The sequence below is a fragment of the Ptychodera flava genome, chromosome 2, assembly GCF_041260155.1.
Source record: "Ptychodera flava strain L36383 chromosome 2, AS_Pfla_20210202, whole genome shotgun sequence".
NCBI classification, from domain to species: domain Eukaryota; kingdom Metazoa; phylum Hemichordata; class Enteropneusta; family Ptychoderidae; genus Ptychodera; species Ptychodera flava.
In genome coordinates, this window is record NC_091929.1 from 3303973 (window position 1) to 3325114 (window position 21142).

Sequence of the window (21142 nt, forward strand, 5' to 3'; positions counted from 1 at the left end):
TTAGTAGCAACATTTCCGAAGAATAATAATTTAATGGCAAGAACTTTATGTTCAAAACAAGGAAGGTTACTGATCATACAGTTCATGATATAAATAACGTAATTAATATAATGTACAATCATTCTCGCAATTTGTGTGAGTATTTCATTTTGTTTGCACAGAGCTTGAATCTAAAGATTCATGAGCTCGCACTTGTGTACCACGCAATTTAATGTTTTATATCTTTTCCGATGCTTCATAGCTTTAGAAAGTCAATAATTTATAACGAAATGTCTTCATGTATCAAGGATACTCGCAGGGGAATGCTGACAAATAAAAGTAGAAATAACAACGGTGTCCTCATGTGAGTGCGTACATATAATGAATGTATAGTTAATGCATGGTACATCTTGAATAAGTAATGAAGAACACTGTTTGCATGCTAGAGTATATACTATAGTATTACATATGTTTGTCATTTTGTAAAGTTCTTTCACTTGACCAAGTAGACTGATTTGCTTACGAGAATTTTTGGAAAAAAAATATTCCGCCATGAAACAATGATGGCGAAGAGATAAAAGAGTCCTCAGCCACCCGATGAGTGTAGGCGGCTCTGCTGTTTATACGAACCAGATTTATAGTGGAAATGTAATTTAGATCATCCCGGTGAACTCAGTTATTTGTGTGTGTGTGGGTATATCTATATATCTATATATCTATATATCTCACATTTTACTATTCCAGGAATTTTAGATACGAACAACCTTCTACGAATACGCAATAATACAGCAATAATTTGCCAGCATCATTCAGCACAATCGCAATTAGTGCATCATAATTCTATTAATAGCCTCGTATCTAAAAAAAGAATAAATCAATCCACACGAACCATCTGCAGAAAACTGATAGTCCTGATTGTTGCCAATGAAAACCGACTCTCCACATTAAATTATTTAATACACACATATCTGATTTACTCAGTACTTGCATTCATAAATCAGATCAAGTTGAAATTTTGATAAACCGAATGACATGAATTTGGTCACGTGAACTTGTCAATCATTGTATCTCGTTTTCTCGACGTCAAAGTAAGTCGGCTGGCAGGGAGGTGATCTCTGCGCTAGTGTTTGGCAGCCACAGTGTTATAACCTGAGTTATGTAGAATATTTTCAAATATATTTATGAACGGAAGACAACACAAAGATCGAAACACAAGTTCTTAATTTTGGAGGTGTCATGGCTTTCAAACTATCAAAAGCTTGCGATCTTGGCGCGCCCGAGAATCCGTTCGATGGTACCAACTGTGACCCTGACTGTCAGGCCACAACGGTGTCAGATCGTCAATTCCGATCTCGACCGTTAATTTTTACGTCTTACGGACATTAATATTTGCAGTGACACGTATCTCGCCCGTGGAAATATTTCAAAATTTTGTCATTGACGAAAAACTGTTCTTGGGAATAACCAAAGCTTTATCGGCTCGAAATTTCGTTAGCCATGCCTTCAATGTTTCCATGTCTCTATTTATCGCATCACTTTCTCATAAAAATGTCATGAGAGCACGGCATCGAGCGCGGCAGACCGGTCTGTACTCCAACGCGTCGCGGCGTGCATGTTTTACGGTACCTGTACAGAATAAAAGTCCAGTAGACAACGACGTAGAACAGGGCGTAATTCGGATTTTTATCCGTCCTATTCTACGTCACACACACACACACACACACACACACACACACACAAACATATATATATATATATATATATATATATATATATATATATATGTGTGTGTGTGTGTGTGTGTGTGTGTGTGTGTGTGTGTGTGTGTGTGTATTGGTAATTAACTGTTACTTTAAGTTTCATGAATTCTACAAATTGCAGACAGAAGTAAAAGAATTCTTAGCCCTATACACTCATTTATATTTTTGAGGCATACCATTCTTTGCAATCTTTGTAAATCAGAAAAGCTGCAGATTATCAATTCAGGTGACTCGTATCTCTGCCATCAGTCCGAGAAGGTTCAACAAGTTATATGATGAAAGTCTAGAACAATAAAATCTATGAAAAAATAACCTAATTTACATCTATTAGCTAATTCCCGTTATTTCTAACAAAATGACTGCCAGAAACCAAACAAAGTCTTACTCTGTGCATGATAAAAAGTGTTAAATCATTATAAATTAATTGTCAAGAAATATATTACAGGTTGAATCACTTTGAATTCTATTATAGACAAAATCTAGGCCCGCATACAAACCTGATTTTCATAATTGTCAAAAACTGTCCTTATAATATAATATAGTTCAAACGGCTTCCATTGACTTTTTCCTTACTCACAAATGAAGAGGATTAAAATAGCGTTTGGATGTATTACTCTATTTCGATAATAAATTATAATTTCTGAATATCAACAAGAGAATACAGTTGTTTTCTTTGATTTTTCTTCTCTAATGCAGGTAAAATTATTCATTAAAATTCATAGGTAGTATGGAAAGTTTGAACATCCATTGTCAATAGTTTGGTAATTTCTCTAAGAACGTGTATCCTACACTGGTCAGTTAGCAATATTACCCAAATTTTTTCCTTGATCTTTACACACTGACATCACTCATTGATCTGAAGCAAATTTCCTTTGTACGCAGAACAGCTTGATCAATACATTTCAAATTTCTTAGAACACTGTTTTGATGATCATACTGTTTTATTTCCTACTTTGAATAATGAGAAGATCAACCCCTTTTCAACGGACGAAATAGCAATGTTTTTGCAATTAAGTGAACATGTGTTTTTGACAGTCATACATTTTCAATGCGACTAAGGAAAATGTTGCATTTGTGTTCGCGAAACGAAAGGTATATATTTTTTGATCTTCATGACAAAGGAAACTTATGTCTAACAGGTGTTATGATGACATCATCATAGCCTTACCTTGACAAGTGTACAATTTTTATTAGCTACTTGAATGTTAAACATGATCAATAATTTTGGAACATACTTTGAAATTCTAATTTCAAATTGTTTAGAAAATAATAAAATTGAATTACCCTGCAAGAAACAATTTCTGGATGCACAAGTCAAGGAGAATGGTGGGTAACCTTACTTGCTATGCAATGTTTTATAAAAGTAAAATTTTGGAAATAATTTTTCATGCTCTTGGGCAGTTTTTTGTAAATCCAATGATGGGAATATTCAGTTATTATAGTGAATGGTGAGCAAACCTTTACACTTTGCGCTTGTAAATCCTTTCTCATATATGGTGACGACAATAATTATGATCATCATCATCATTATCATCATCTTAAACGTCTTCCAAATCTTCTGTCGGATTTGACTTATTTGAACAGCCAAAACCTGTTTTGTTGACCACAGAGAGCCGGTCAGTCAAAATCATGCTTTCTGCAGAGGCTATTGAGGAGACTGAAGTTCATTGCATAACCAATGAGAATGAGTCACTAATCAGATCTTTGTAGTGCAATTTTAATTAATGGGGCTGTTTATGTGACGTACTTTCAATTTGTAGCTTCTTTGCATAACCAATGAGAATGAGTCAATAGGGTACCTGGCTGAAAAAATGTGAAGCAAGTAAAGATGTGGTCGTACTGCCAATCAGATCTTTGTAGTGTAATTTTCATTAAAGTTCCATTAGCTGTATCTTCTGGCGATTTTTCCGTTAGTTTTGATCGAAATAATCACTGGCTCATGTTGAATAGCCTGTCAAATAACAGAGAAACGCATATTATTCGGAAACATTAGGTGCCTACAACTAAATAACATGTGATTTTACAACGAAAATTTCAATTTTTGTCCGGACAGAAATACAAACTCTGTTGACACGCGCATTGCAACGTAGGCATTCTTCTGCACCTGCGCGAGCCATTTACAGCAATTTCAAAATAAATATTCATTACTTTTGCCCGGTATTTACGTCGTAGTCCATTGTCCGAGCACGTTGCGTAGCCAGATGTCTGGCAATCCACGAAGCGATGTTGTTTCGATCCCGCAATAAACGTGAACTTGTACATCTCGCGTGATCGCGGGGTCACCATATCTGCGTTCTCCCCTGCACGCTGAGCATGCCAGACGTCAACAAACGAGCTCAGAAGGGCAACACGTTTGAACAAAAATTAGCAGTTTTATGTGGCTATAACATCACTAATCATGTTTATTTCTTCGTAAAACAACATTTTGCAACAAATATGAGCCTCCAACATGGAATTTTCCAAGGTAAAAATGGTCAAAAGTTACAAATAATGGCCCTTTAATGGGGCTGTTTATGTGACGTACTTTCCATTTGTAGCTTGTTAAACTTTGTATAATTTCATAATAAGACTCAAAGGATTGGCAGTCTGACCAATTGCCAGTAAGAAATTGAGGTTTTCATCAGTTTTCAATATACAGGATTAAGAATACCAATTGTGCGGTGTTTTAGTGATTTGAAATCTTAACTGATAAATTAATTAGCAGCAGCTTCTGTGGTGTGATATATCATCAATTTTTTGCTTTTCTTGTTTATATATATATATATATATATATATATATATATATATATATATATATATATATATATATATATATATATACACACACATGTATATATATACATATATATACATATATATACATATATATATATTATTTTTAGAGTGAGAAATAAAATACAGTGATTTGTTGACTATTTAGTGATGTCGAGAACATATTATTTTAAACATGTAGTTTTCATAAAGGCTCAAAAATTTTACAACACAGGAAATGATAACCCAGTGGTTTTTATACTTTTTCGTTTCAGGAGATACAAAATAATAAATACATAACTTATAAGCGAACATGAAAATATTTACATTTATGATAAATAGCATTAATTACAAGTTACAGATTCAGAAGTGTTTGAGAATGGTGATAATTCACACCTAGTCAATAAAATATACACATCAAAATATTCCCTTTAAATAGGGCCCTTTCAATACAGTTATTTCTCTTCACAATACACATTTCAACTTTCTTGGCAATTCTTACATTTATATTCACAAGATTAAAAGACGGTATGACATTTTATAGTTTAAAATCATAAATCAACTTCTTTGGCGATGAGAATCACATATTTTAAGAACAATTTGAAAGAATTGTCTCAAAAAATTGCTTAGCTAAAAAACTTGATGGTGTTTCAAGAACAACGCCCCGCAGCCCGGGAAGGCTCTTCCATTTCGATTCGAGACATTCACAACGCACAAATAATTAAGAGTTGTTTCATCAGCTTCTTGGTAAAAATGAACATAACCTGTTGTAATACTCTTGTTTGACTCATGTGGGACAGGACAAGATTAGTATGAAGGATATTGTGAACAATTTTCCATTTGAAAAGCTTGCAGTTTCGTGTCCATGGTATCCTTAATTTTCAATGAAAAGATATCAGTCCACTCTTTTATTTTACTTCAAGAAATTATGAAAAATACAATTTACACTTTGGTGTGATAAAATATCTGATTTAAATCGTATTTTCATACTCTTTACCTTACAATATTTAAGTGGCATTATCTTATCATTGATAAAAATAATGATAGGTAATTTCGGTGTAACTCTGGTTTGAACTGCTTCCATATCGGTGGTATTGACAGTAAGATACCCCGCTACTGTAAAAGATATTTAAATTACAGTCAATTGCTGATAAGTCATTCCATGTAATTAACGTATTTTCGTGATTCATGTACAATACCTTTCTTGAAAAGACAATTATTAAAGATCGACTTCTTTTTTACAAGAATCGCTTTGTTGCTCCAGATTATTCGTTCGGTAATACCTAAGGAATTACAAGGGTTTATCTCGCACCAAAAGTCCAACATTTCTTGCTAAATTAAAATTTAGGCAAATGAATAGGCAGGAGCTCGGTGCAAAAATTACAACACATGACAAGAATGTCACCGACGGGACATAACGGAAAGTTCAGGAATAATTTCCTTGATTGCTGGATGTCATCAGCTTTATAACGTTTTATCCATGAAACATTCAACGCCCGTACAGTGCAAAACCGCAATCATTCTTAAACTCCCATCTTCGACATCGCCGGTCATTAAATTTCTACTGTCAGTTCCTTTCCAAATGAAACTATGAATAAAACTATTAATGATTTTGATATAAGCAATTTGGTGTGATAACGTAAGGTTGAATAAATACAGAAACTTAGGAATAATTAATGTCTTGATTATTTGGATCTTACAAATTAAAGAGAGCCCCCCTGGTATTCTGTTGGTAGAGCAAGAGGGACATAGAATCTAAAAGGCCACTGATGTTTTCACGGTAGGCACACTCGGAGTTATACGAGAAGGCACCAACAATCTTAATACAAGAGTCAGGCTAATTGATACCCAAGAGCTTGTCCTTTCTCTGCCTCTACTTTCCGACTATGATGCTTCAGCCGGATACTGAATGAAAACTGTTAAAAGAAGAGAAAGGAAATTTAATGCTGACACTTCATATGCCAGGAAACACGTCATCTGCAAATGCGGAATTTTTGATAACACTGTCGAAAATCCCCAATGCCTCTGATACAGTAGTCTTGCTGAATTGCTTCTAAAAGCACCTCTGATCCAATATAAAAAGCGCAGGAAAAAGAGGGTCCCCTTGACGAACACCCCGTTAAATTTAAAGTAACATGTAGGCAGCCCCTGGTTAAGGACACAACTAGAAGGGTGTGAATAAAAAGTGCGAATCCACTTCATACGGGAGGGGCAAAAATTGAAAACTTCTCGAGCTTTACACAAAAAGTACAACTGTAAACTATATAGAAAGCATTCTCGCAGTCTACTGTAATCAGAATACCAGGTAAATTCTCCCTCTGTGTGTAATCCATCATGACCTCACAAATATCAAATTTAAAAAAAACTTTTCACGTAAAACAAAAGGAAAAGTATAAGTTATAATATTCATTATAAAGCAGCCTAGGGGTCCTCCAAAGTAACAAATAACACAAAGTAACAGTCGGTGCATTATCTTATAATTCGACGTGTCCGCTTGCATTCATTTCCTTTATTCACGCCATCTTAGGCCAGATTGTTTTATCTACAGTGACTTCTTTGAATCATTTCACTGGGGTATTCAAAGCTCTCGAAGGATATACAATGGTTAACCTGATCAAGTTTTAATAACAAAATAGATTTGGCAAATTGTTTCACTTTTTCTGAAGAAATCTTCTTTTGCAGAAAAAAGCGTTTCTCATAACAGTCCGTTATTTTTAACATGGCGGTCGTTCAGAGAGGGAATACATTCAGGAAATTCTGAGTACGTCAAACGATGTTACATGATTCGGGGAAGAACCATTAAAGAACCGGCGATGGTGGTGAGTGAAAACAAAATCAGAGACATCCGGTCTACAATTATTGCCAGCATCAACCATTCATTTCTTACCTGTAATAGAATGTATAAAGAAGTTATAACCGCTCCTACTATTGAAATTTTAACTTGTCGCTTCTCAATAACACACACATACACATAAATATACGTGTTTACACACACACACACACACACAAACATATATATATATATATATATATATATATATATATATATATATATAGAGAGAGAGAGAGAGAGAGAGAGAGAGAGAGAGAGAGAGAGATGCAGATTCATGTTCTTGTTGGAAATTAGAGTATTCGACGCTGATGTACAAGCAGGGCCTTATAAATAATAACACAAATTACTTCAAGTACAAAGTAATCATCTATCTATCTATCTGTATATATTTCAATGCATAATAATGTCTCGTAATGACGTAATGTGAGGGATAGTTAGCATGCGTTGATCAAAAGGATCAGAATAGCAAGATATTGGTGCAAGAAGGACGCACAAGCAGAGATTGAAGTAAAGGTTTCAATAGTTGTTTCTGTAACCAAACTGACGTTTTCATCCGTTGGATGGAAGTCTTTATAAGAACCAACCTGTTCATTTTGCAGATTCTTTTTCGGTGCAACCACTTCCAGTATACTTCTCATACACAAAATTAAGGTGTGCATTCCCTTCAGCATGTGTTCATGATATTGCCTATCATTGTACTTATATTCACTTAAAGGAAGTCTACTACATCGGTGAGTGCACTTCCTGTTTCCACTGAAATACGTCTCCGAATCCTTAGAATCTACATTATGTGCAGAACAATCGGCTTCCAAGTCGTCTGCCCTCATAGGACTCTCATTATTGAACTCGTTACTGGTTTCTTCGCAACCAGCATAAGGCTGGCATTGAACGTCGACATTATTTATATTCTCATTTTCGTTTTCGCCTAATTTTATTGGATTACCTTTCACCATCAGTATCCTTGCACCCCATCCCAAAAATGTCCTTTTCACCCAACATGGCACCGGCGAGGAATTTTCAGTACATTTCACATAGAATCGGGAAAACACAACAGTCAATGCAATAGAAATACTTATTAAAATCATGATGAACATAAGGTACACGGTTAAAAGTGGCATCTGTAATGACGTTGCAGGTAGAAGATCAGCTACCAGCAAATTGAAGATGTAAATCGTCAATAACAACGATACACTTAAGTTAATCTTGTCCGGGGACATTATTGGTAGACAGAATGTGAGCATTGTAAGAAATGAAACCAAAATACAAGGAACGATCAGATAGACAACGTAATATTGGGGTTTTCTTTTTATATCGATGCGGGCGATAATGCTCGTAAATGTGTCGTCGATCCGAGAAAGTTCTTTGTGACTGTTTTAATCTGCGAGGAGGTGACGTCCCATTGCATATTTGGAATGTAATTTTCCTTAGTAACCTCATCCCTCTGGGCTTGCAAATGTGCCAAGGAATCGCTGCTGCCCCATAGAGCGAACTGGAGGTAGCATGACTGCTCGTCCTTTGGAAAGTAACGAATGTTCATCAGACAGGGCGTCTCGGAGATCATCGGTGTAATTTTGGTAACGTTGCCATCACTTGATATAGTTACTGTCAGCCCACTTAAATGAACTCTGGGGTAATTGCCAAACTCGTTACTGGCGCTAAAGACCGACAAAATGCGAGAGAAAAAAGTCAAATAGAAGCGATGAAATGTAACGTGATCTCCTTAAAGAGAAGTATATTATATCAAAATATGTGACTTATTATCCGCTTGAACAAAATTTATATGCACAATGCAAATAGATGAATTTTCACCAGGTACACTTTCCCCCCATAAAACATTAATATCAACTGAAGGAAGTGTGAACACGTAACAATAAATCCACGAAGGTCGTTTTTTACTTCAAACTTATATTTTTACAAGAAGCAGCTGTAGAAAAAAAAATCAATTTATCTGCCAGGCAATGCAGGAAAAAGATAGTTCCTTCATTGCCCAGCCAATAATATGAAAGAGCAGCACAGTCTACAAATGAAACACCAACCTGTTAGAGAGAGCAATGTCGGGGACCCATATCTTTTCAACTGGCACCGAGATATATTTTAGTCCACCATAAGTAAGTTCATCCCAAACTAGTCTTGGATCAGTCCAAGTCTACAAAAATGTGACACAGATCTAATCTTGAAAACATACATCCATACATACATAGATACATCCATACATACATAAGATACATCATACATACATAGATACATACATACATACATAGCATACATACATACATACATGAAAACATATATACATACATACATAGATACATCCATACATACATAGATACATCCATACATACATAGATACATCCATACATACATACATACATACATACATACATACATACATACATACATACATACATACATACATACATACAGATAATACAGACAAAAAGGCAGACAGATGAAAGATTGCAGAGCCTCCTGCTTTATGAAAATGTAGCCGTGTGGCCGATTATCCTAAGTATCTCGTGTAATGATAAACAAGCAGGAACATTGCGATTACATGCGAGGACTTATGTAATTGTCACTTAGCAGACATATTGTTAATAAATTTATGATTTCATAACTGACAAACCTCACTTAATTGTGCTCACCTACCTGATACATCCAAATGCTTGCTTTTATTATTTGTGACTTTTCGTTCTGTATTTGAAAGCCGAAAGGGAAGACGTCATTAGATACGAGATATTGTTGGCAACCTATCTATAATTGTTAAGTAGGAGAAGTGAATATATCATATGAACATTTGCTTTCCATTTGTGAAACTTTAATGATATAATATCTGTATTGTCGGTTTACGTCACCAAGGTAGTATTGCACTCGGTATCGACATATCCATTTATTGTTCTGTAGAGTCAACATAGCGTTCCAGGCAATGTGATGTGGGCAGATTCGAGACTTTTTGAATATGACATCGTTGATGAACAGTTTCCCTGTGAGCCGCTTTTGATACAATACTACCGTGGCCGAAAACGACACAAACCCTCTTCAGTTTGTAATTGTGTCGTTCTGTTTGACCTGCGTCGTTCTGTTTTGATCTGCACTCTTCAGTTTGTGATTACGTCGTTCTGTTTTGACCTGCTTCGTTCTGTTTTGAACTGCGCTCTTCAGTTTGTAATTGCGTCGTTCTGTTTAAGCTGCGTCGTTCTGTTTGAGCTGCGTCGTTCTGTTTTGATCTGCGCTCTTCAGTTTGTAATTGCGTCGTTCTGTTTGAGCTGCGTCGTTCTGTTTGAGCTGCGTCGTTCTGTTTGACTCTGCGCTCTTCAGTTGTTTGAAAATAACACGGAAGTACTGGAGCAAACATTTTTCAACAAACATTGAACGGTCATTTGGAGAATACCATTGCAACTTGGCATGGGTGCCCGTGGAGTCATAGGTAGTAGAGGGAGAGCAACTCCACACATCGTTCACACAGGCCTATTGGTTGTTTGCGTTTAATTTAGTGGTGTGTATTTTTTGTTTCACTGTCTTGTGTACAGAACCGCATTGGTACGGCAAGACACAGCTGAATATGAAAGTCAGTGCAGTCTGTACTCAGAATGTGAGACACTGCGTACGACACTACTAACGCTATGTTTCGAAAGTTTGCCAGACTTTCTTCATCAATCGCCTCAAAGTCAGGTTCAGTGATAATTGTGATAATGGCAGATTGTACGTTTTCCTATGTTGTCCCACTGGAAGTTTGTTCTTTCATTCTGGAAGCTAGGATGTCTAATTTTGTTCTATTGTGTTCAAGGTCGTGTTCAATTTGTGTTTAATACTAGATTGAGAAATATATATATATGGTCGTCAACATTATATATATATATATATATATATATATATATATATATATATATATATATATATATATATATATATATATAATTTCCATACAAGAGAAAAAGGTAAAAAAAGACAACGGAAACAGAATACAGACAAAAGACAAAGAACAAGGATAGTACTTACATAAAAAAGATATTCTCAATCACTGATTCAAAGTACATTACTAGAGTATGCCAGCGACTCCTATACTTTTCAGTTGTACTTTTTTGTAGGCAATATTTCTCTCAACTTTGTGTTTTTGTTTGTCCCCCGTTATAAATAAATAGAACGGAAGAATTTTCTTTTTTGTCTCAACTTAGACAGGAACTGTTTCCTTTTTTTAAGATGATGTGTACAGTAACAACATGTTTTTACTGTAATTTAAATAGCAGAGAGAGAGGTTATGCCTCCACTGTTACCCTTGGACGAGGCTACCTTCTCGGTCGTCATTATCACTTGCCATACGTGATAGAGCAGACTTTTTACATACTAAGCATTTTTTTAGTAATTTTATATAAAGGAAAGTGAAGGCAACTTCACACATCGTTTCTATTTTTGTTAAAAGATAAGGTACATTGAGCCGATTAATGCGTGTATACATATAATCTCTCTTACTACCTAGCCATAGTGCTTCACTCTTTTCCTTGTTCATCTTCTGGCCAGGGATGTTGCCGAATGAGTCAACCATATGATAAATGAGAAATTCTTTGGCAGATATCACATCTGATAACATTCCAGTGGTGTCATCTGCATATTGCACAATTTTCTCCGATTTGAATGCCCTTAATTGTTTTGTTGTGACGAATGGCGATGGGCAAAATTTCTAAAACAACTAAAAGCAACTAAGGTGAAAGAGAATCACCTTGTCTTGAACCTCTGCTAACTTGATCAGAGGTGACACCATTATTAATTACTAGAAATATTGCAGTATAAAACTTTGACCCATTCAATAGAAGATTCGCCAAAATTAAATATCTTCAAAGCAAAATAAAGGAAAGGCCACTCGATAGAGTCCAATGCCTTGGCAAAATCAATACAAAGTAGAATACTAGGAATAACATCGTTTTCTTTTGTAAAGTGCATGGAGTCTAAAATCTTGCGAACAGCGTCGCCCATGTAGCGATCTTATACATAACCAGGTTGATTTGGGTGAATTATTTCCGGTAAAACTTTAAAATTCGAATTGAAAGGGCCTTGGCAACAATTTTTATGATCAACATTTAAAAGAGAAATAGGTCTTCAATTTTTCAGCTGGTGACGATCTTTTCCTTTTTTGTCAATCAACGTAATGATTGTTTGTCATTGGAAACTGACACTGACAACTCTCCGTATGGACGTGTACATATAGTTGAAACTCTACAATTAAAGGTAGGGGAATCGATCCAAGGGATCGAGTTGTTCTAGTCTGTAAGAGGATTATCAAGGTGCCATAGCCTTTCGTTTTTCATTGAAGTTGTAGTAAGTAAGTAAATTTCCTTGCAAGACAATCTGACGCCTGAACCATGGCTTTAAATTACCAAACCAGGGCTAGAAACGCCATTCCTCGGGTTTTTATTACTAGATATGTTTATCGAAGCTTGGTAGCACTCTCCGAAACTCAGATAACCTTCACAAATATTTTTCTGTACTTCTGACAGTACAGGAATATGCAAATCACCAGTGAACTCTTCTGCTTTTTCTTCAGGAAAACAATGTGTAGTCTGGTATAAATTTCGATAAAACTCTTTCTGCGTCTTTAAAATTTCATTTGAATCTGTAGTAACAGTACCAGTAGATGTTTGAAGTTTACGAAGGTGTTTTTTGTAATGATTTCTCTTTTCAAGCTTCGAAAAATAAGCATTGCTTCTTTCACCAAGCTCATGCCATCTTACTCTGGCACGTTGAATAATACTTTGTGTTTTGACGTTTAAATATAAAGCTCTCTGAACTTCATCAATGTCTTTCCTTGTTTTCTCTATTTCTCGTTCTTAATTTTGAGTTCTTTCTTAATTTTGAGTTCCTTTTTGTTGCTCCAGCTTTTTTCCCTTGTCTCTTTGACACTAAGCCCTTTTTTGCTGCATTTTATACAAAAATCCCTGATTTTATACTATTTAAGCCTTGGATCAAGAACGTCAGAGAAATCTTGTCCGAAATATCTTTTTCATGCTACAAGCCTTCGATGAAATCTTCCTCTTCCGATAGTAATTAGTCAATTTTCCAATATCCCCAGCCTCTTTCATCACATTCATAGCTATTTAAACTTAGATGAACGGAAGAGTGGTTAGACTTGATGGATGCACCAATCAACATGTGAAACGAAGTCGTGCAGTGTATCGGATACCAACCAATAGTCAATTCTGCTCTGGATCAAGGGTTCCCCCTCCAAGAAAAACGCAATTTGGTCTGATTCTTAATTCTCCAGATATCACTGATACTGAATCTGTTTATCATATCATCTACATTTTTTACACTTTTTCTTTTACCTGATATATCCCACCTTTCCTGTCAAGAAGTTCGTCAAACGCTACATTGAATTACCGCCAATCAGAATATTATCGCTAAAGTCAATACTAAACTATTCATATAATACTAATAAGATTCCTATAATAAAAAGCTTATCCATTCTCGTGATTTGTAGCATAAATATTGAAATGAAAAAGACCGACTCACTCAATCTGTTCGGATAATTTCAAACTCGTCATCAATATGATTTTTAACAAGTATCGAAACACCTCGGCTGTCACTGGTTCCATGACAATACATTAAAGAATACAAAAATACTCTAGTCTTCATAACAACAGTACATTGAAATGACAAGAATCAAACAAGACGTAATAGGAAGCTGGAGTGAACTTGAAAAAGACGAAAAGCTAAAAATTATGTTCCAAAAGCAACCAATAATCGCATACAGAAAGAACAGAAGTATGAGATACACTTATAAATGCCAGCCTTCACAAAAGCTACAATAGCTCACACTCCGATTCACATGAGCATACACAAACACAACAAGACCAAATCGTAGACATAGCTTCCTTACTTGAACAACAAACTTCAGTGGAACAGCATATTAACACATAAAATCAATCGATCATTCAACACGTCTCACCGATAAAAAATGAATTTAAGCAACTGATGAAGAAAACTCTGTTTTCGAAACGTAGCTTTAAAGCATCGCAGTGTAAAGTTAGTCTCTCCGCTCCAATGCGGGTTAACAGCAAGACACGTAGATTACGGGTACGTCTCGCCATGGCTAATCAACCCTTTACATAAAACAGCTAAACATGATACACACATACACAAAATCATACACAAAACGCCAACAATTCAGGTATGAACGATGTGTGGAGTTGCTCTCCCTTTACTTTCGCCATGGCTAATCAACACTTCACATAAAGCAATCAAACATGATACACACTCACAATAGACAAAATATCATACACAAAACGCAAACAACTCAGAGTTGAACGATGTGTGGAGTTGCTTTCCATTTATTACATCAAAACAAACTGAAGAGCGACGATCAAACAGAACAATGTAGTTCAAACAGAACGACGCAGTTCAGACAGAACGACGCAATTACAAACTGAAGAGCGCAGATCAAAAGAGAACGACGCAGCTTAAACAGAACGACGCAATTACAAAAACTGAAGAGTGCAGAGTCAAACAGAACGACGCAGCTTAAACAGAACGACGCAGCTCAAACAGAACGACGCAATTACAAACTGAAGAGTGCAGTTCAAAACAGAACGACGTAATCACAAACTGAATCGCGCAGATCAAAACAGAACGACGAAGCTCAAACAGAACGACGTAATTACAAACTGAAGAGTGCAGGTCAAAACAGAACGACGTAATCACAAACTGAATCGCGCAGATCAAAACAGAACGACGCAGCTCAAAGAGAACGACGTAATTACAAACTGAATCGCGCAGATCAAAACAGAACGACGCAGCTCAAACAGAACGACGCAATTACAAACTGATCAGTGCAGAGTCAAACTGAAGAGGGTTTGTGTCGTTTTCGGCCACGGTACAATACATTTATGACTCATATATGAAAGAAAATTATCAGTAAGACCTACCACTTCTATGAGTTGTGTTAGGGAGATATGACAGAAGATGTCGACATGATCGGACAAATCGCTCACTGGCCTGGTGAGAATGGAATAATTGTTGAACAGGTGGCTATGCAAATCTGCTTCATTTGGACTTGACGCGTCTGCGAGGAAAAGTCACAAGCGACGAAATAAATGATGTTTTGATATCTCGTTAAAGCTACTTCACATCATACTACCTGCCTATTCGATAAATTTTGTCATTGAAGATGGTGCCCATCTTAAGGCATAAATTTATGATGTCATTTTCGTTGTAAATTCCCCCAAGTTATTATTGCATATATATATATATATATATATATATATATATATATATATATATATATATATATATATATATATATATATATATATATATATATATATATATATATATATATAATATATATATATATATATATATATATATATATATATATATATATATATATGCTTCGCTCATGGTACGTGTTGACATTTGAGCACTCTGGTGAGTCCATATTTTCAATCCTCAACAATGTGTAACCGTACTCTCTGTGCCCAAGTTCAGAGGTTGCCATAAAGCCATTATGGAGATAACCGGGAGGGCACATTGTATACATTTTGTGTATATATATATATATATATATATATATATATATATATATATATATATATATATATGTGTGTGTGTGTGTGTGCAATATATGCAATAATAACTATATATAACTGTATATATGTATATATGTATGTGTATATATTATATATATATATATATATATATATATATATATATTTATATATATATATATATTTATATATATATATAATACATCTACCATCGAGACCAATAGAATTTTGCGAGCGCTGAAAAGGCCGTAGGAACACCCGTTCCGTAACACGTACGGTTTCAAGGCGCCCCATCCCCTGCGGCCGTATCTGCGCGTTCACTGTTGAACGGTTTCAAGGGACTCCTTTGACGAGTGCCAAAACATGTCTCGCACGCGCTCTGTGGTGCGTCTGTAGTGCACACTCAAAATCAACAACTTTCAGAAGCGCGTCCGAGATAGCATTCCACACTTGCGCTTTGAATCGGAAGAAAAATTGTTGACATTGCACGAAAACGAAATTCACTACAAGAACAAAAATAGAAATTACATGCAGAAATGCCACATGTTCACTCTTAATGTCCTTGACTTTATTGACAACACTTTCCTGATTTCAAAATTCTATATGTATATGAATAAATATAAATAGCATATCATGTCACAAATATACTATTTCCGTCTTTTGTTATTTTGACAAAGTTGACATTGGTCTTTGTTAAAGTATCCCATTCACCTATCCATCTGCATTGTCTTTTAATAATACTGATAGCTTTGGCCATATTCTCAGTATGGCTTAAAGGGCCAGTAACGATAACTTTTGATGATTTTTCTCTATTTTGTATTTTTAATGTCAACCATAACTTCGTAGTTAGTTGATAGTGTATTACGAATTCTATGCAACATGCAATATTGAGTTGTTGACAGGCATTAATACCGCCATCGTTATTCAATGTAAGTACAATTTTCAGAGATGAAGATTGAATAAAAGTGTCTATTAACCCATAGAATGCTGTAATTTTTTCCCACCAAAATTTTAAAGCAACATTTTTAGCTATATGCTATCAATTTTTCTGAAATTCTTTTTGATAATTTTGGACCAAATGGACATCACATTTCATTTGCTACATCTTTTATCAAAATTTTGGCAAAAATCGGAAAAAAATTGTCAGGGCTTTATCTTATAAAGGTGACAAAATTGACTGTTGCCCTGTAAGGTTTAATCAGGATCAAAAGCATGATTGCACCTTCCTCTTGATAAAAGAATTCGAAAGAGGTTACCTGCTGCAAGATGGACAACGATCAGCAAGACAACCAATGTCTTCAATGTTGATATAGAAACACCGACCCTCAACGCAATCGATATCATCTTCAGTATTTCTTACGAAAGTGTTCTTTCCTTGTAGTAGGTTTATATGAATCAATTCTTCCTTGATACGCCTCACTCAGTCGATGTCGGTACCTTCTTGTCGATTTTAGTTTCAATCACTCAAACTGCTGGCCTTACAACACTACATGAGCTGGCAAAATGCTACTGTGGCGAAACATTTCCTAGAATGACAGTTATGACGTTCAATTATCCGGGTATGCGATGCAATAGCAATGTCAATAGATATGCAAATTACATGCATGACCTCGAAATGACGAAACGTTTTGAATATAAATAGTAAGAGTTTGAGGGCGAGTGTTCTTCGATGTTAAGGCGATACCGAAGGATTCAAATTGCAAAGCAACCGTTGCCAAGGGTAATTTCCAAAATCAATCAAAATGCAATTTTTGCATAATAAAGATTTACAGAACTATACAATTCCAAAAGACGTAGGTTTGTCGCGTGATTGGTCAGTGACGTCACATATATATACAAATTTGCACAGCTCTATTTTAAAACGTTTCAGCTCCTACAAATTTGCACCAAATCTTCCAAACCTTCAGAATGTAACACATGAGATATCTGTTCAGGGCCCCTAGCATGGATTAGGTTTTCTGTTTGAGTACAAACGATTTTTGAGCAGGAAAATATCTACTGTGTCATTTTGTGAAATTTTGAAGGGTTTTACGGCGATATCTTATAAACGGTACGGAATTTTTGGGGTCAGATCAGTAGCTGAAACTTTTAATAATTTTGTTTTTACTGTTTTTTGTACATTAATTATAGTAATTGGTGCTCTACTTTGTAAAGACTGTTGTGATAAGCAGCATTTAGCTGGAGAAAATAACTTCAGGTCATAAGGACGTGCACCCCTCTAAATCTTCAAGTCATTGCAGAAAACTTTGATCCTTACTAAACGCAGTTGTTAAGGCCTGTATTACTATTAAAGTCGATACTCTCTCCCTCAATACTAAATGCCTTCGAATGTTATGTGAATATATATAGTTTTTTTCAACATAAAAGGACTGCGACCAAGTCCTTTCATTAATAGAGTCAGCAAGCATTCACGTCTGAGTGATATTGTTGACATTGATTGCAAATAGTGTAAGTGAATGATGTTGAGTCATTCATCTACATTTATAATCTCAAAAAGATCACAGCTCTCGTCTTCGATTCCTCACTGTCAATGAAGTCTGAATCACGTAATGCATGAGAATCATCGTCATAATCTGCATTAGAAGTTGTTACAGATCCTGACGGAGAAATGTTCATCAATTACACCAAATTGCAATCCGTCAATAAAAGGACTGCGACCAAGTCCTTTCATTAATAGATTCAGCAAGCATTCACTTCTCATGGTGCTAAAACTTTCCATAAATTTGTCGCTGTCGGATCGTTGGACCTACCTTAGCTGCTCATGTTGTCTGGGAGTAGAAACAAACTTGACGTTGACATACAAAAGTGTGGCAAAAAGTCAGCAAAAGTTACAGTCTGTCTAGTCTGACATCTACACCATCTCGGCTGACGGTTTATTTCTCAAAGACGGAGTATTATCAAATGTTGCTGAAATTTACAGTCAGAAATTGTGAGTAATCATCATTTTATATGTAAACGAGCAGGTATATAACATTCTATTAGTTTATTCAGCTTGTGTAAATTCAGTGATCTATTGATTCGGCTGAAGAAAATATACTGTCTGGTCGAAAAATGTTGAGCTACAGGGTGTCGTTGTCGAAAAAGAACAGACACCCTAGGTACACAGTAGTAAGAGTCTAGACAAATATGTCGAAATGTTAATGCTTTACCTGTCTGAAACTTCTTATTGTCTGGTTTATTATATGTTGACGTGTACCTAAATTTTACAGAGAAGACCTAGCAATATGTCTAAGAAAGTTGAACAGCTTCTTCTTGATTTTAAAAACGCTTCTATGTGCTGTCAACCTCTTCTTATCAATACACAGTCCTACAGCATCTAACATGGCCATGAAAGCAAATTAGGATGTGATGAAGTAAGAACTGTTCCAGTTGAGACACATAATCTACTGTCACGAATTAGGCAGTCAAGAAAAATGTTACTAAATATTTTGTAGCAATATTGCAGCAAATAATAATTCCATGTCAAAAATTTGTTTGTTCAAAACAAGGAGGGTTATTGATCATATGAATCATGATAGAAATTACGTGTAGAATGTATAAACCATTCTTGCAATTCATATAAATATTTACGTTGGTTTGCATAGACTGAATCTTAAAGATTTATGAGGTACACCTGTGTACAACACAAATTTGATGTTTTATATCTTTTCCAATACTTCACCACCTGAGAAAGTCAATAATTTATAACAATATGCCTCGTAGTACCGAGGATACTCTGAGGGATGCCAACAAATAATAATAAAAATAATAACGATGTCCCAAAGTGAGTACGAATATATAATGAATGGATGGTTAGTGCATCGTACATCTTCAAGTAATGAAGAACACTATTGGCAGGCTATATTGATAACGTGTTCACTGTACTTTGTAGTTTGATTGTTTTAGGAGCTATTTTACAAAAAAAGTGCTTTGACCTTACACCATGATGACAATGAAATAAAACTAGAAATTGCATGATAAATTGGGCAAAAGAAAGTTAAAAAATTGGGTTACTGGTCACCCCAGTAAACCTATTTCATTTCTCGGATCCTTGACTATTTCATATTTTCAAAAATGCTGTTTTCTTGACCCTTGTTTTTAGAGACGTGCATTTTTAATAGTTTGCTGATATTTGTACGAAACGAATGCTGTCAAGGATGCAGTCGCTGCAGAAAGGATAGGTAACAATTCGTTGAAGAAAAGTTTGATTTCAAACCATGTATTTAAAGATAATGTACGTGTTAGCTGGCCATAACGGATGGTCGCATGTTTTGCCTAAGATCACGTGAGAGGCGTAAGGTAACTAGATTATACTAGATGACCAGAGCACTAGACGACCCGGATTCAATTATGTGGGCTGTTGACTTTTAACCCAAGTCAGTAAATAATACATCTGTTGATGAGGACCACATTTACTCTTTAGCTAGACACGTAAACTGTTGTTGCGCTAAGTGGCGGAAAACAACATCGCAAATTTTCACCAGTGCGAGAAAAATAAATATTGCGCCAAAGAGTTATGCCTCCATGACTTACGGAAATCAACTATCCTTGCAAGTGTTTTCTTCTGTTCAAAAAAATCAATGGTGTGCACTTGATATAAAAATCGTCATGTTTCAAGGAAAATACAGTTTCATAGTTTTATTGAATATGATCACGGCAAAATTAAATATGATAAGAACCAAATGGGATAAGCTCTGTTATCCACCTCGATTTATCATGTTCAGCGCCCGTTTTCAGTCTATACAAGCAAAAAGCATATACCTTAACCTCGAGCTCTTACAGTATGACCTGTATTAATTGGTTTCATTCGGTGATTGTCCACGTTTAGGTCACATCTAAACTTAACCTTACGATAATAAATGAACCTTTTCAATGAGCTTAGCTTTCAAAGGCAAAAATGACCATCACGAAAATGAACATATTTGAATCTTAACTTTTGCACTTATTCATTTACTCTGAAATATTAACTTTATACTGTACTTGACAACATGGTAATACTCTATGAGCTAAGAGCAAAGTATGTGTAGAGAATCAAATGGAAGGAGATTCGATTGAAAACTTTATTGTGAAGCATATTACTTTGATCAGGTGACGAGCTATAATAAGTCACTGACAGACGTGTTGAATGTTTGATGAATGGAAGTGAAACAAATGCTGCTACAGTCGATAGAGTAAAGGATAAGAAAAATTACTAATTATCTTCATGCCCGTCTTCTATGCATTTTGTGAAAGAGTAATACATTAAAGTCATATTGATTATCAAGGGACTAGCGATATAAAATAAACGTAATGAATGTATATAAAGT

General features: G+C 35.4%; 1 protein-coding gene across 1 annotated transcript; it reads right to left on the reverse strand.

Annotated features, from left to right (window-relative positions):
• Positions 1–6968: 6968 nt before the first annotated feature.
• Positions 6969–17392, reverse strand: LOC139151559 (acetylcholine receptor subunit alpha-L1-like). The gene is made up of 6 exons (XM_070724456.1): positions 17114–17392; positions 15237–15373; positions 9970–10014; positions 9360–9469; positions 7908–8978; positions 6969–7377 (listed from the first exon to the last, which is right to left on the reverse strand). The coding sequence occupies exons 1-5, from the start codon at positions 17199–17201 to the stop codon at positions 8630–8632; spliced, it is 729 nt and encodes a 242-aa protein (XP_070580557.1). The 5' UTR covers positions 17202–17392; the 3' UTR covers positions 6969–7377; positions 7908–8629.
• Positions 17393–21142: the final 3750 nt, after the last annotated feature.

Coding starts and splice junctions, on each gene's coding strand:
- LOC139151559 (XM_070724456.1), bottom strand. CDS start 17,201: ATGATATCGATTGCGTTGAGGGTCGGTGTTTCTATATCAACATTGAAG. Junction 15,374..17,113: donor CGTTGTCCATCTTGCAGCAG/GTAACCTCTTTC, acceptor TTTTCCTCGCAG/ACGCGTCAAGTCCAAATGAA. Junction 10,015..15,236: donor TAACACAACTCATAGAAGTG/GTAGGTCTTACT, acceptor TTTCAAATACAG/AACGAAAAGTCACAAATAAT.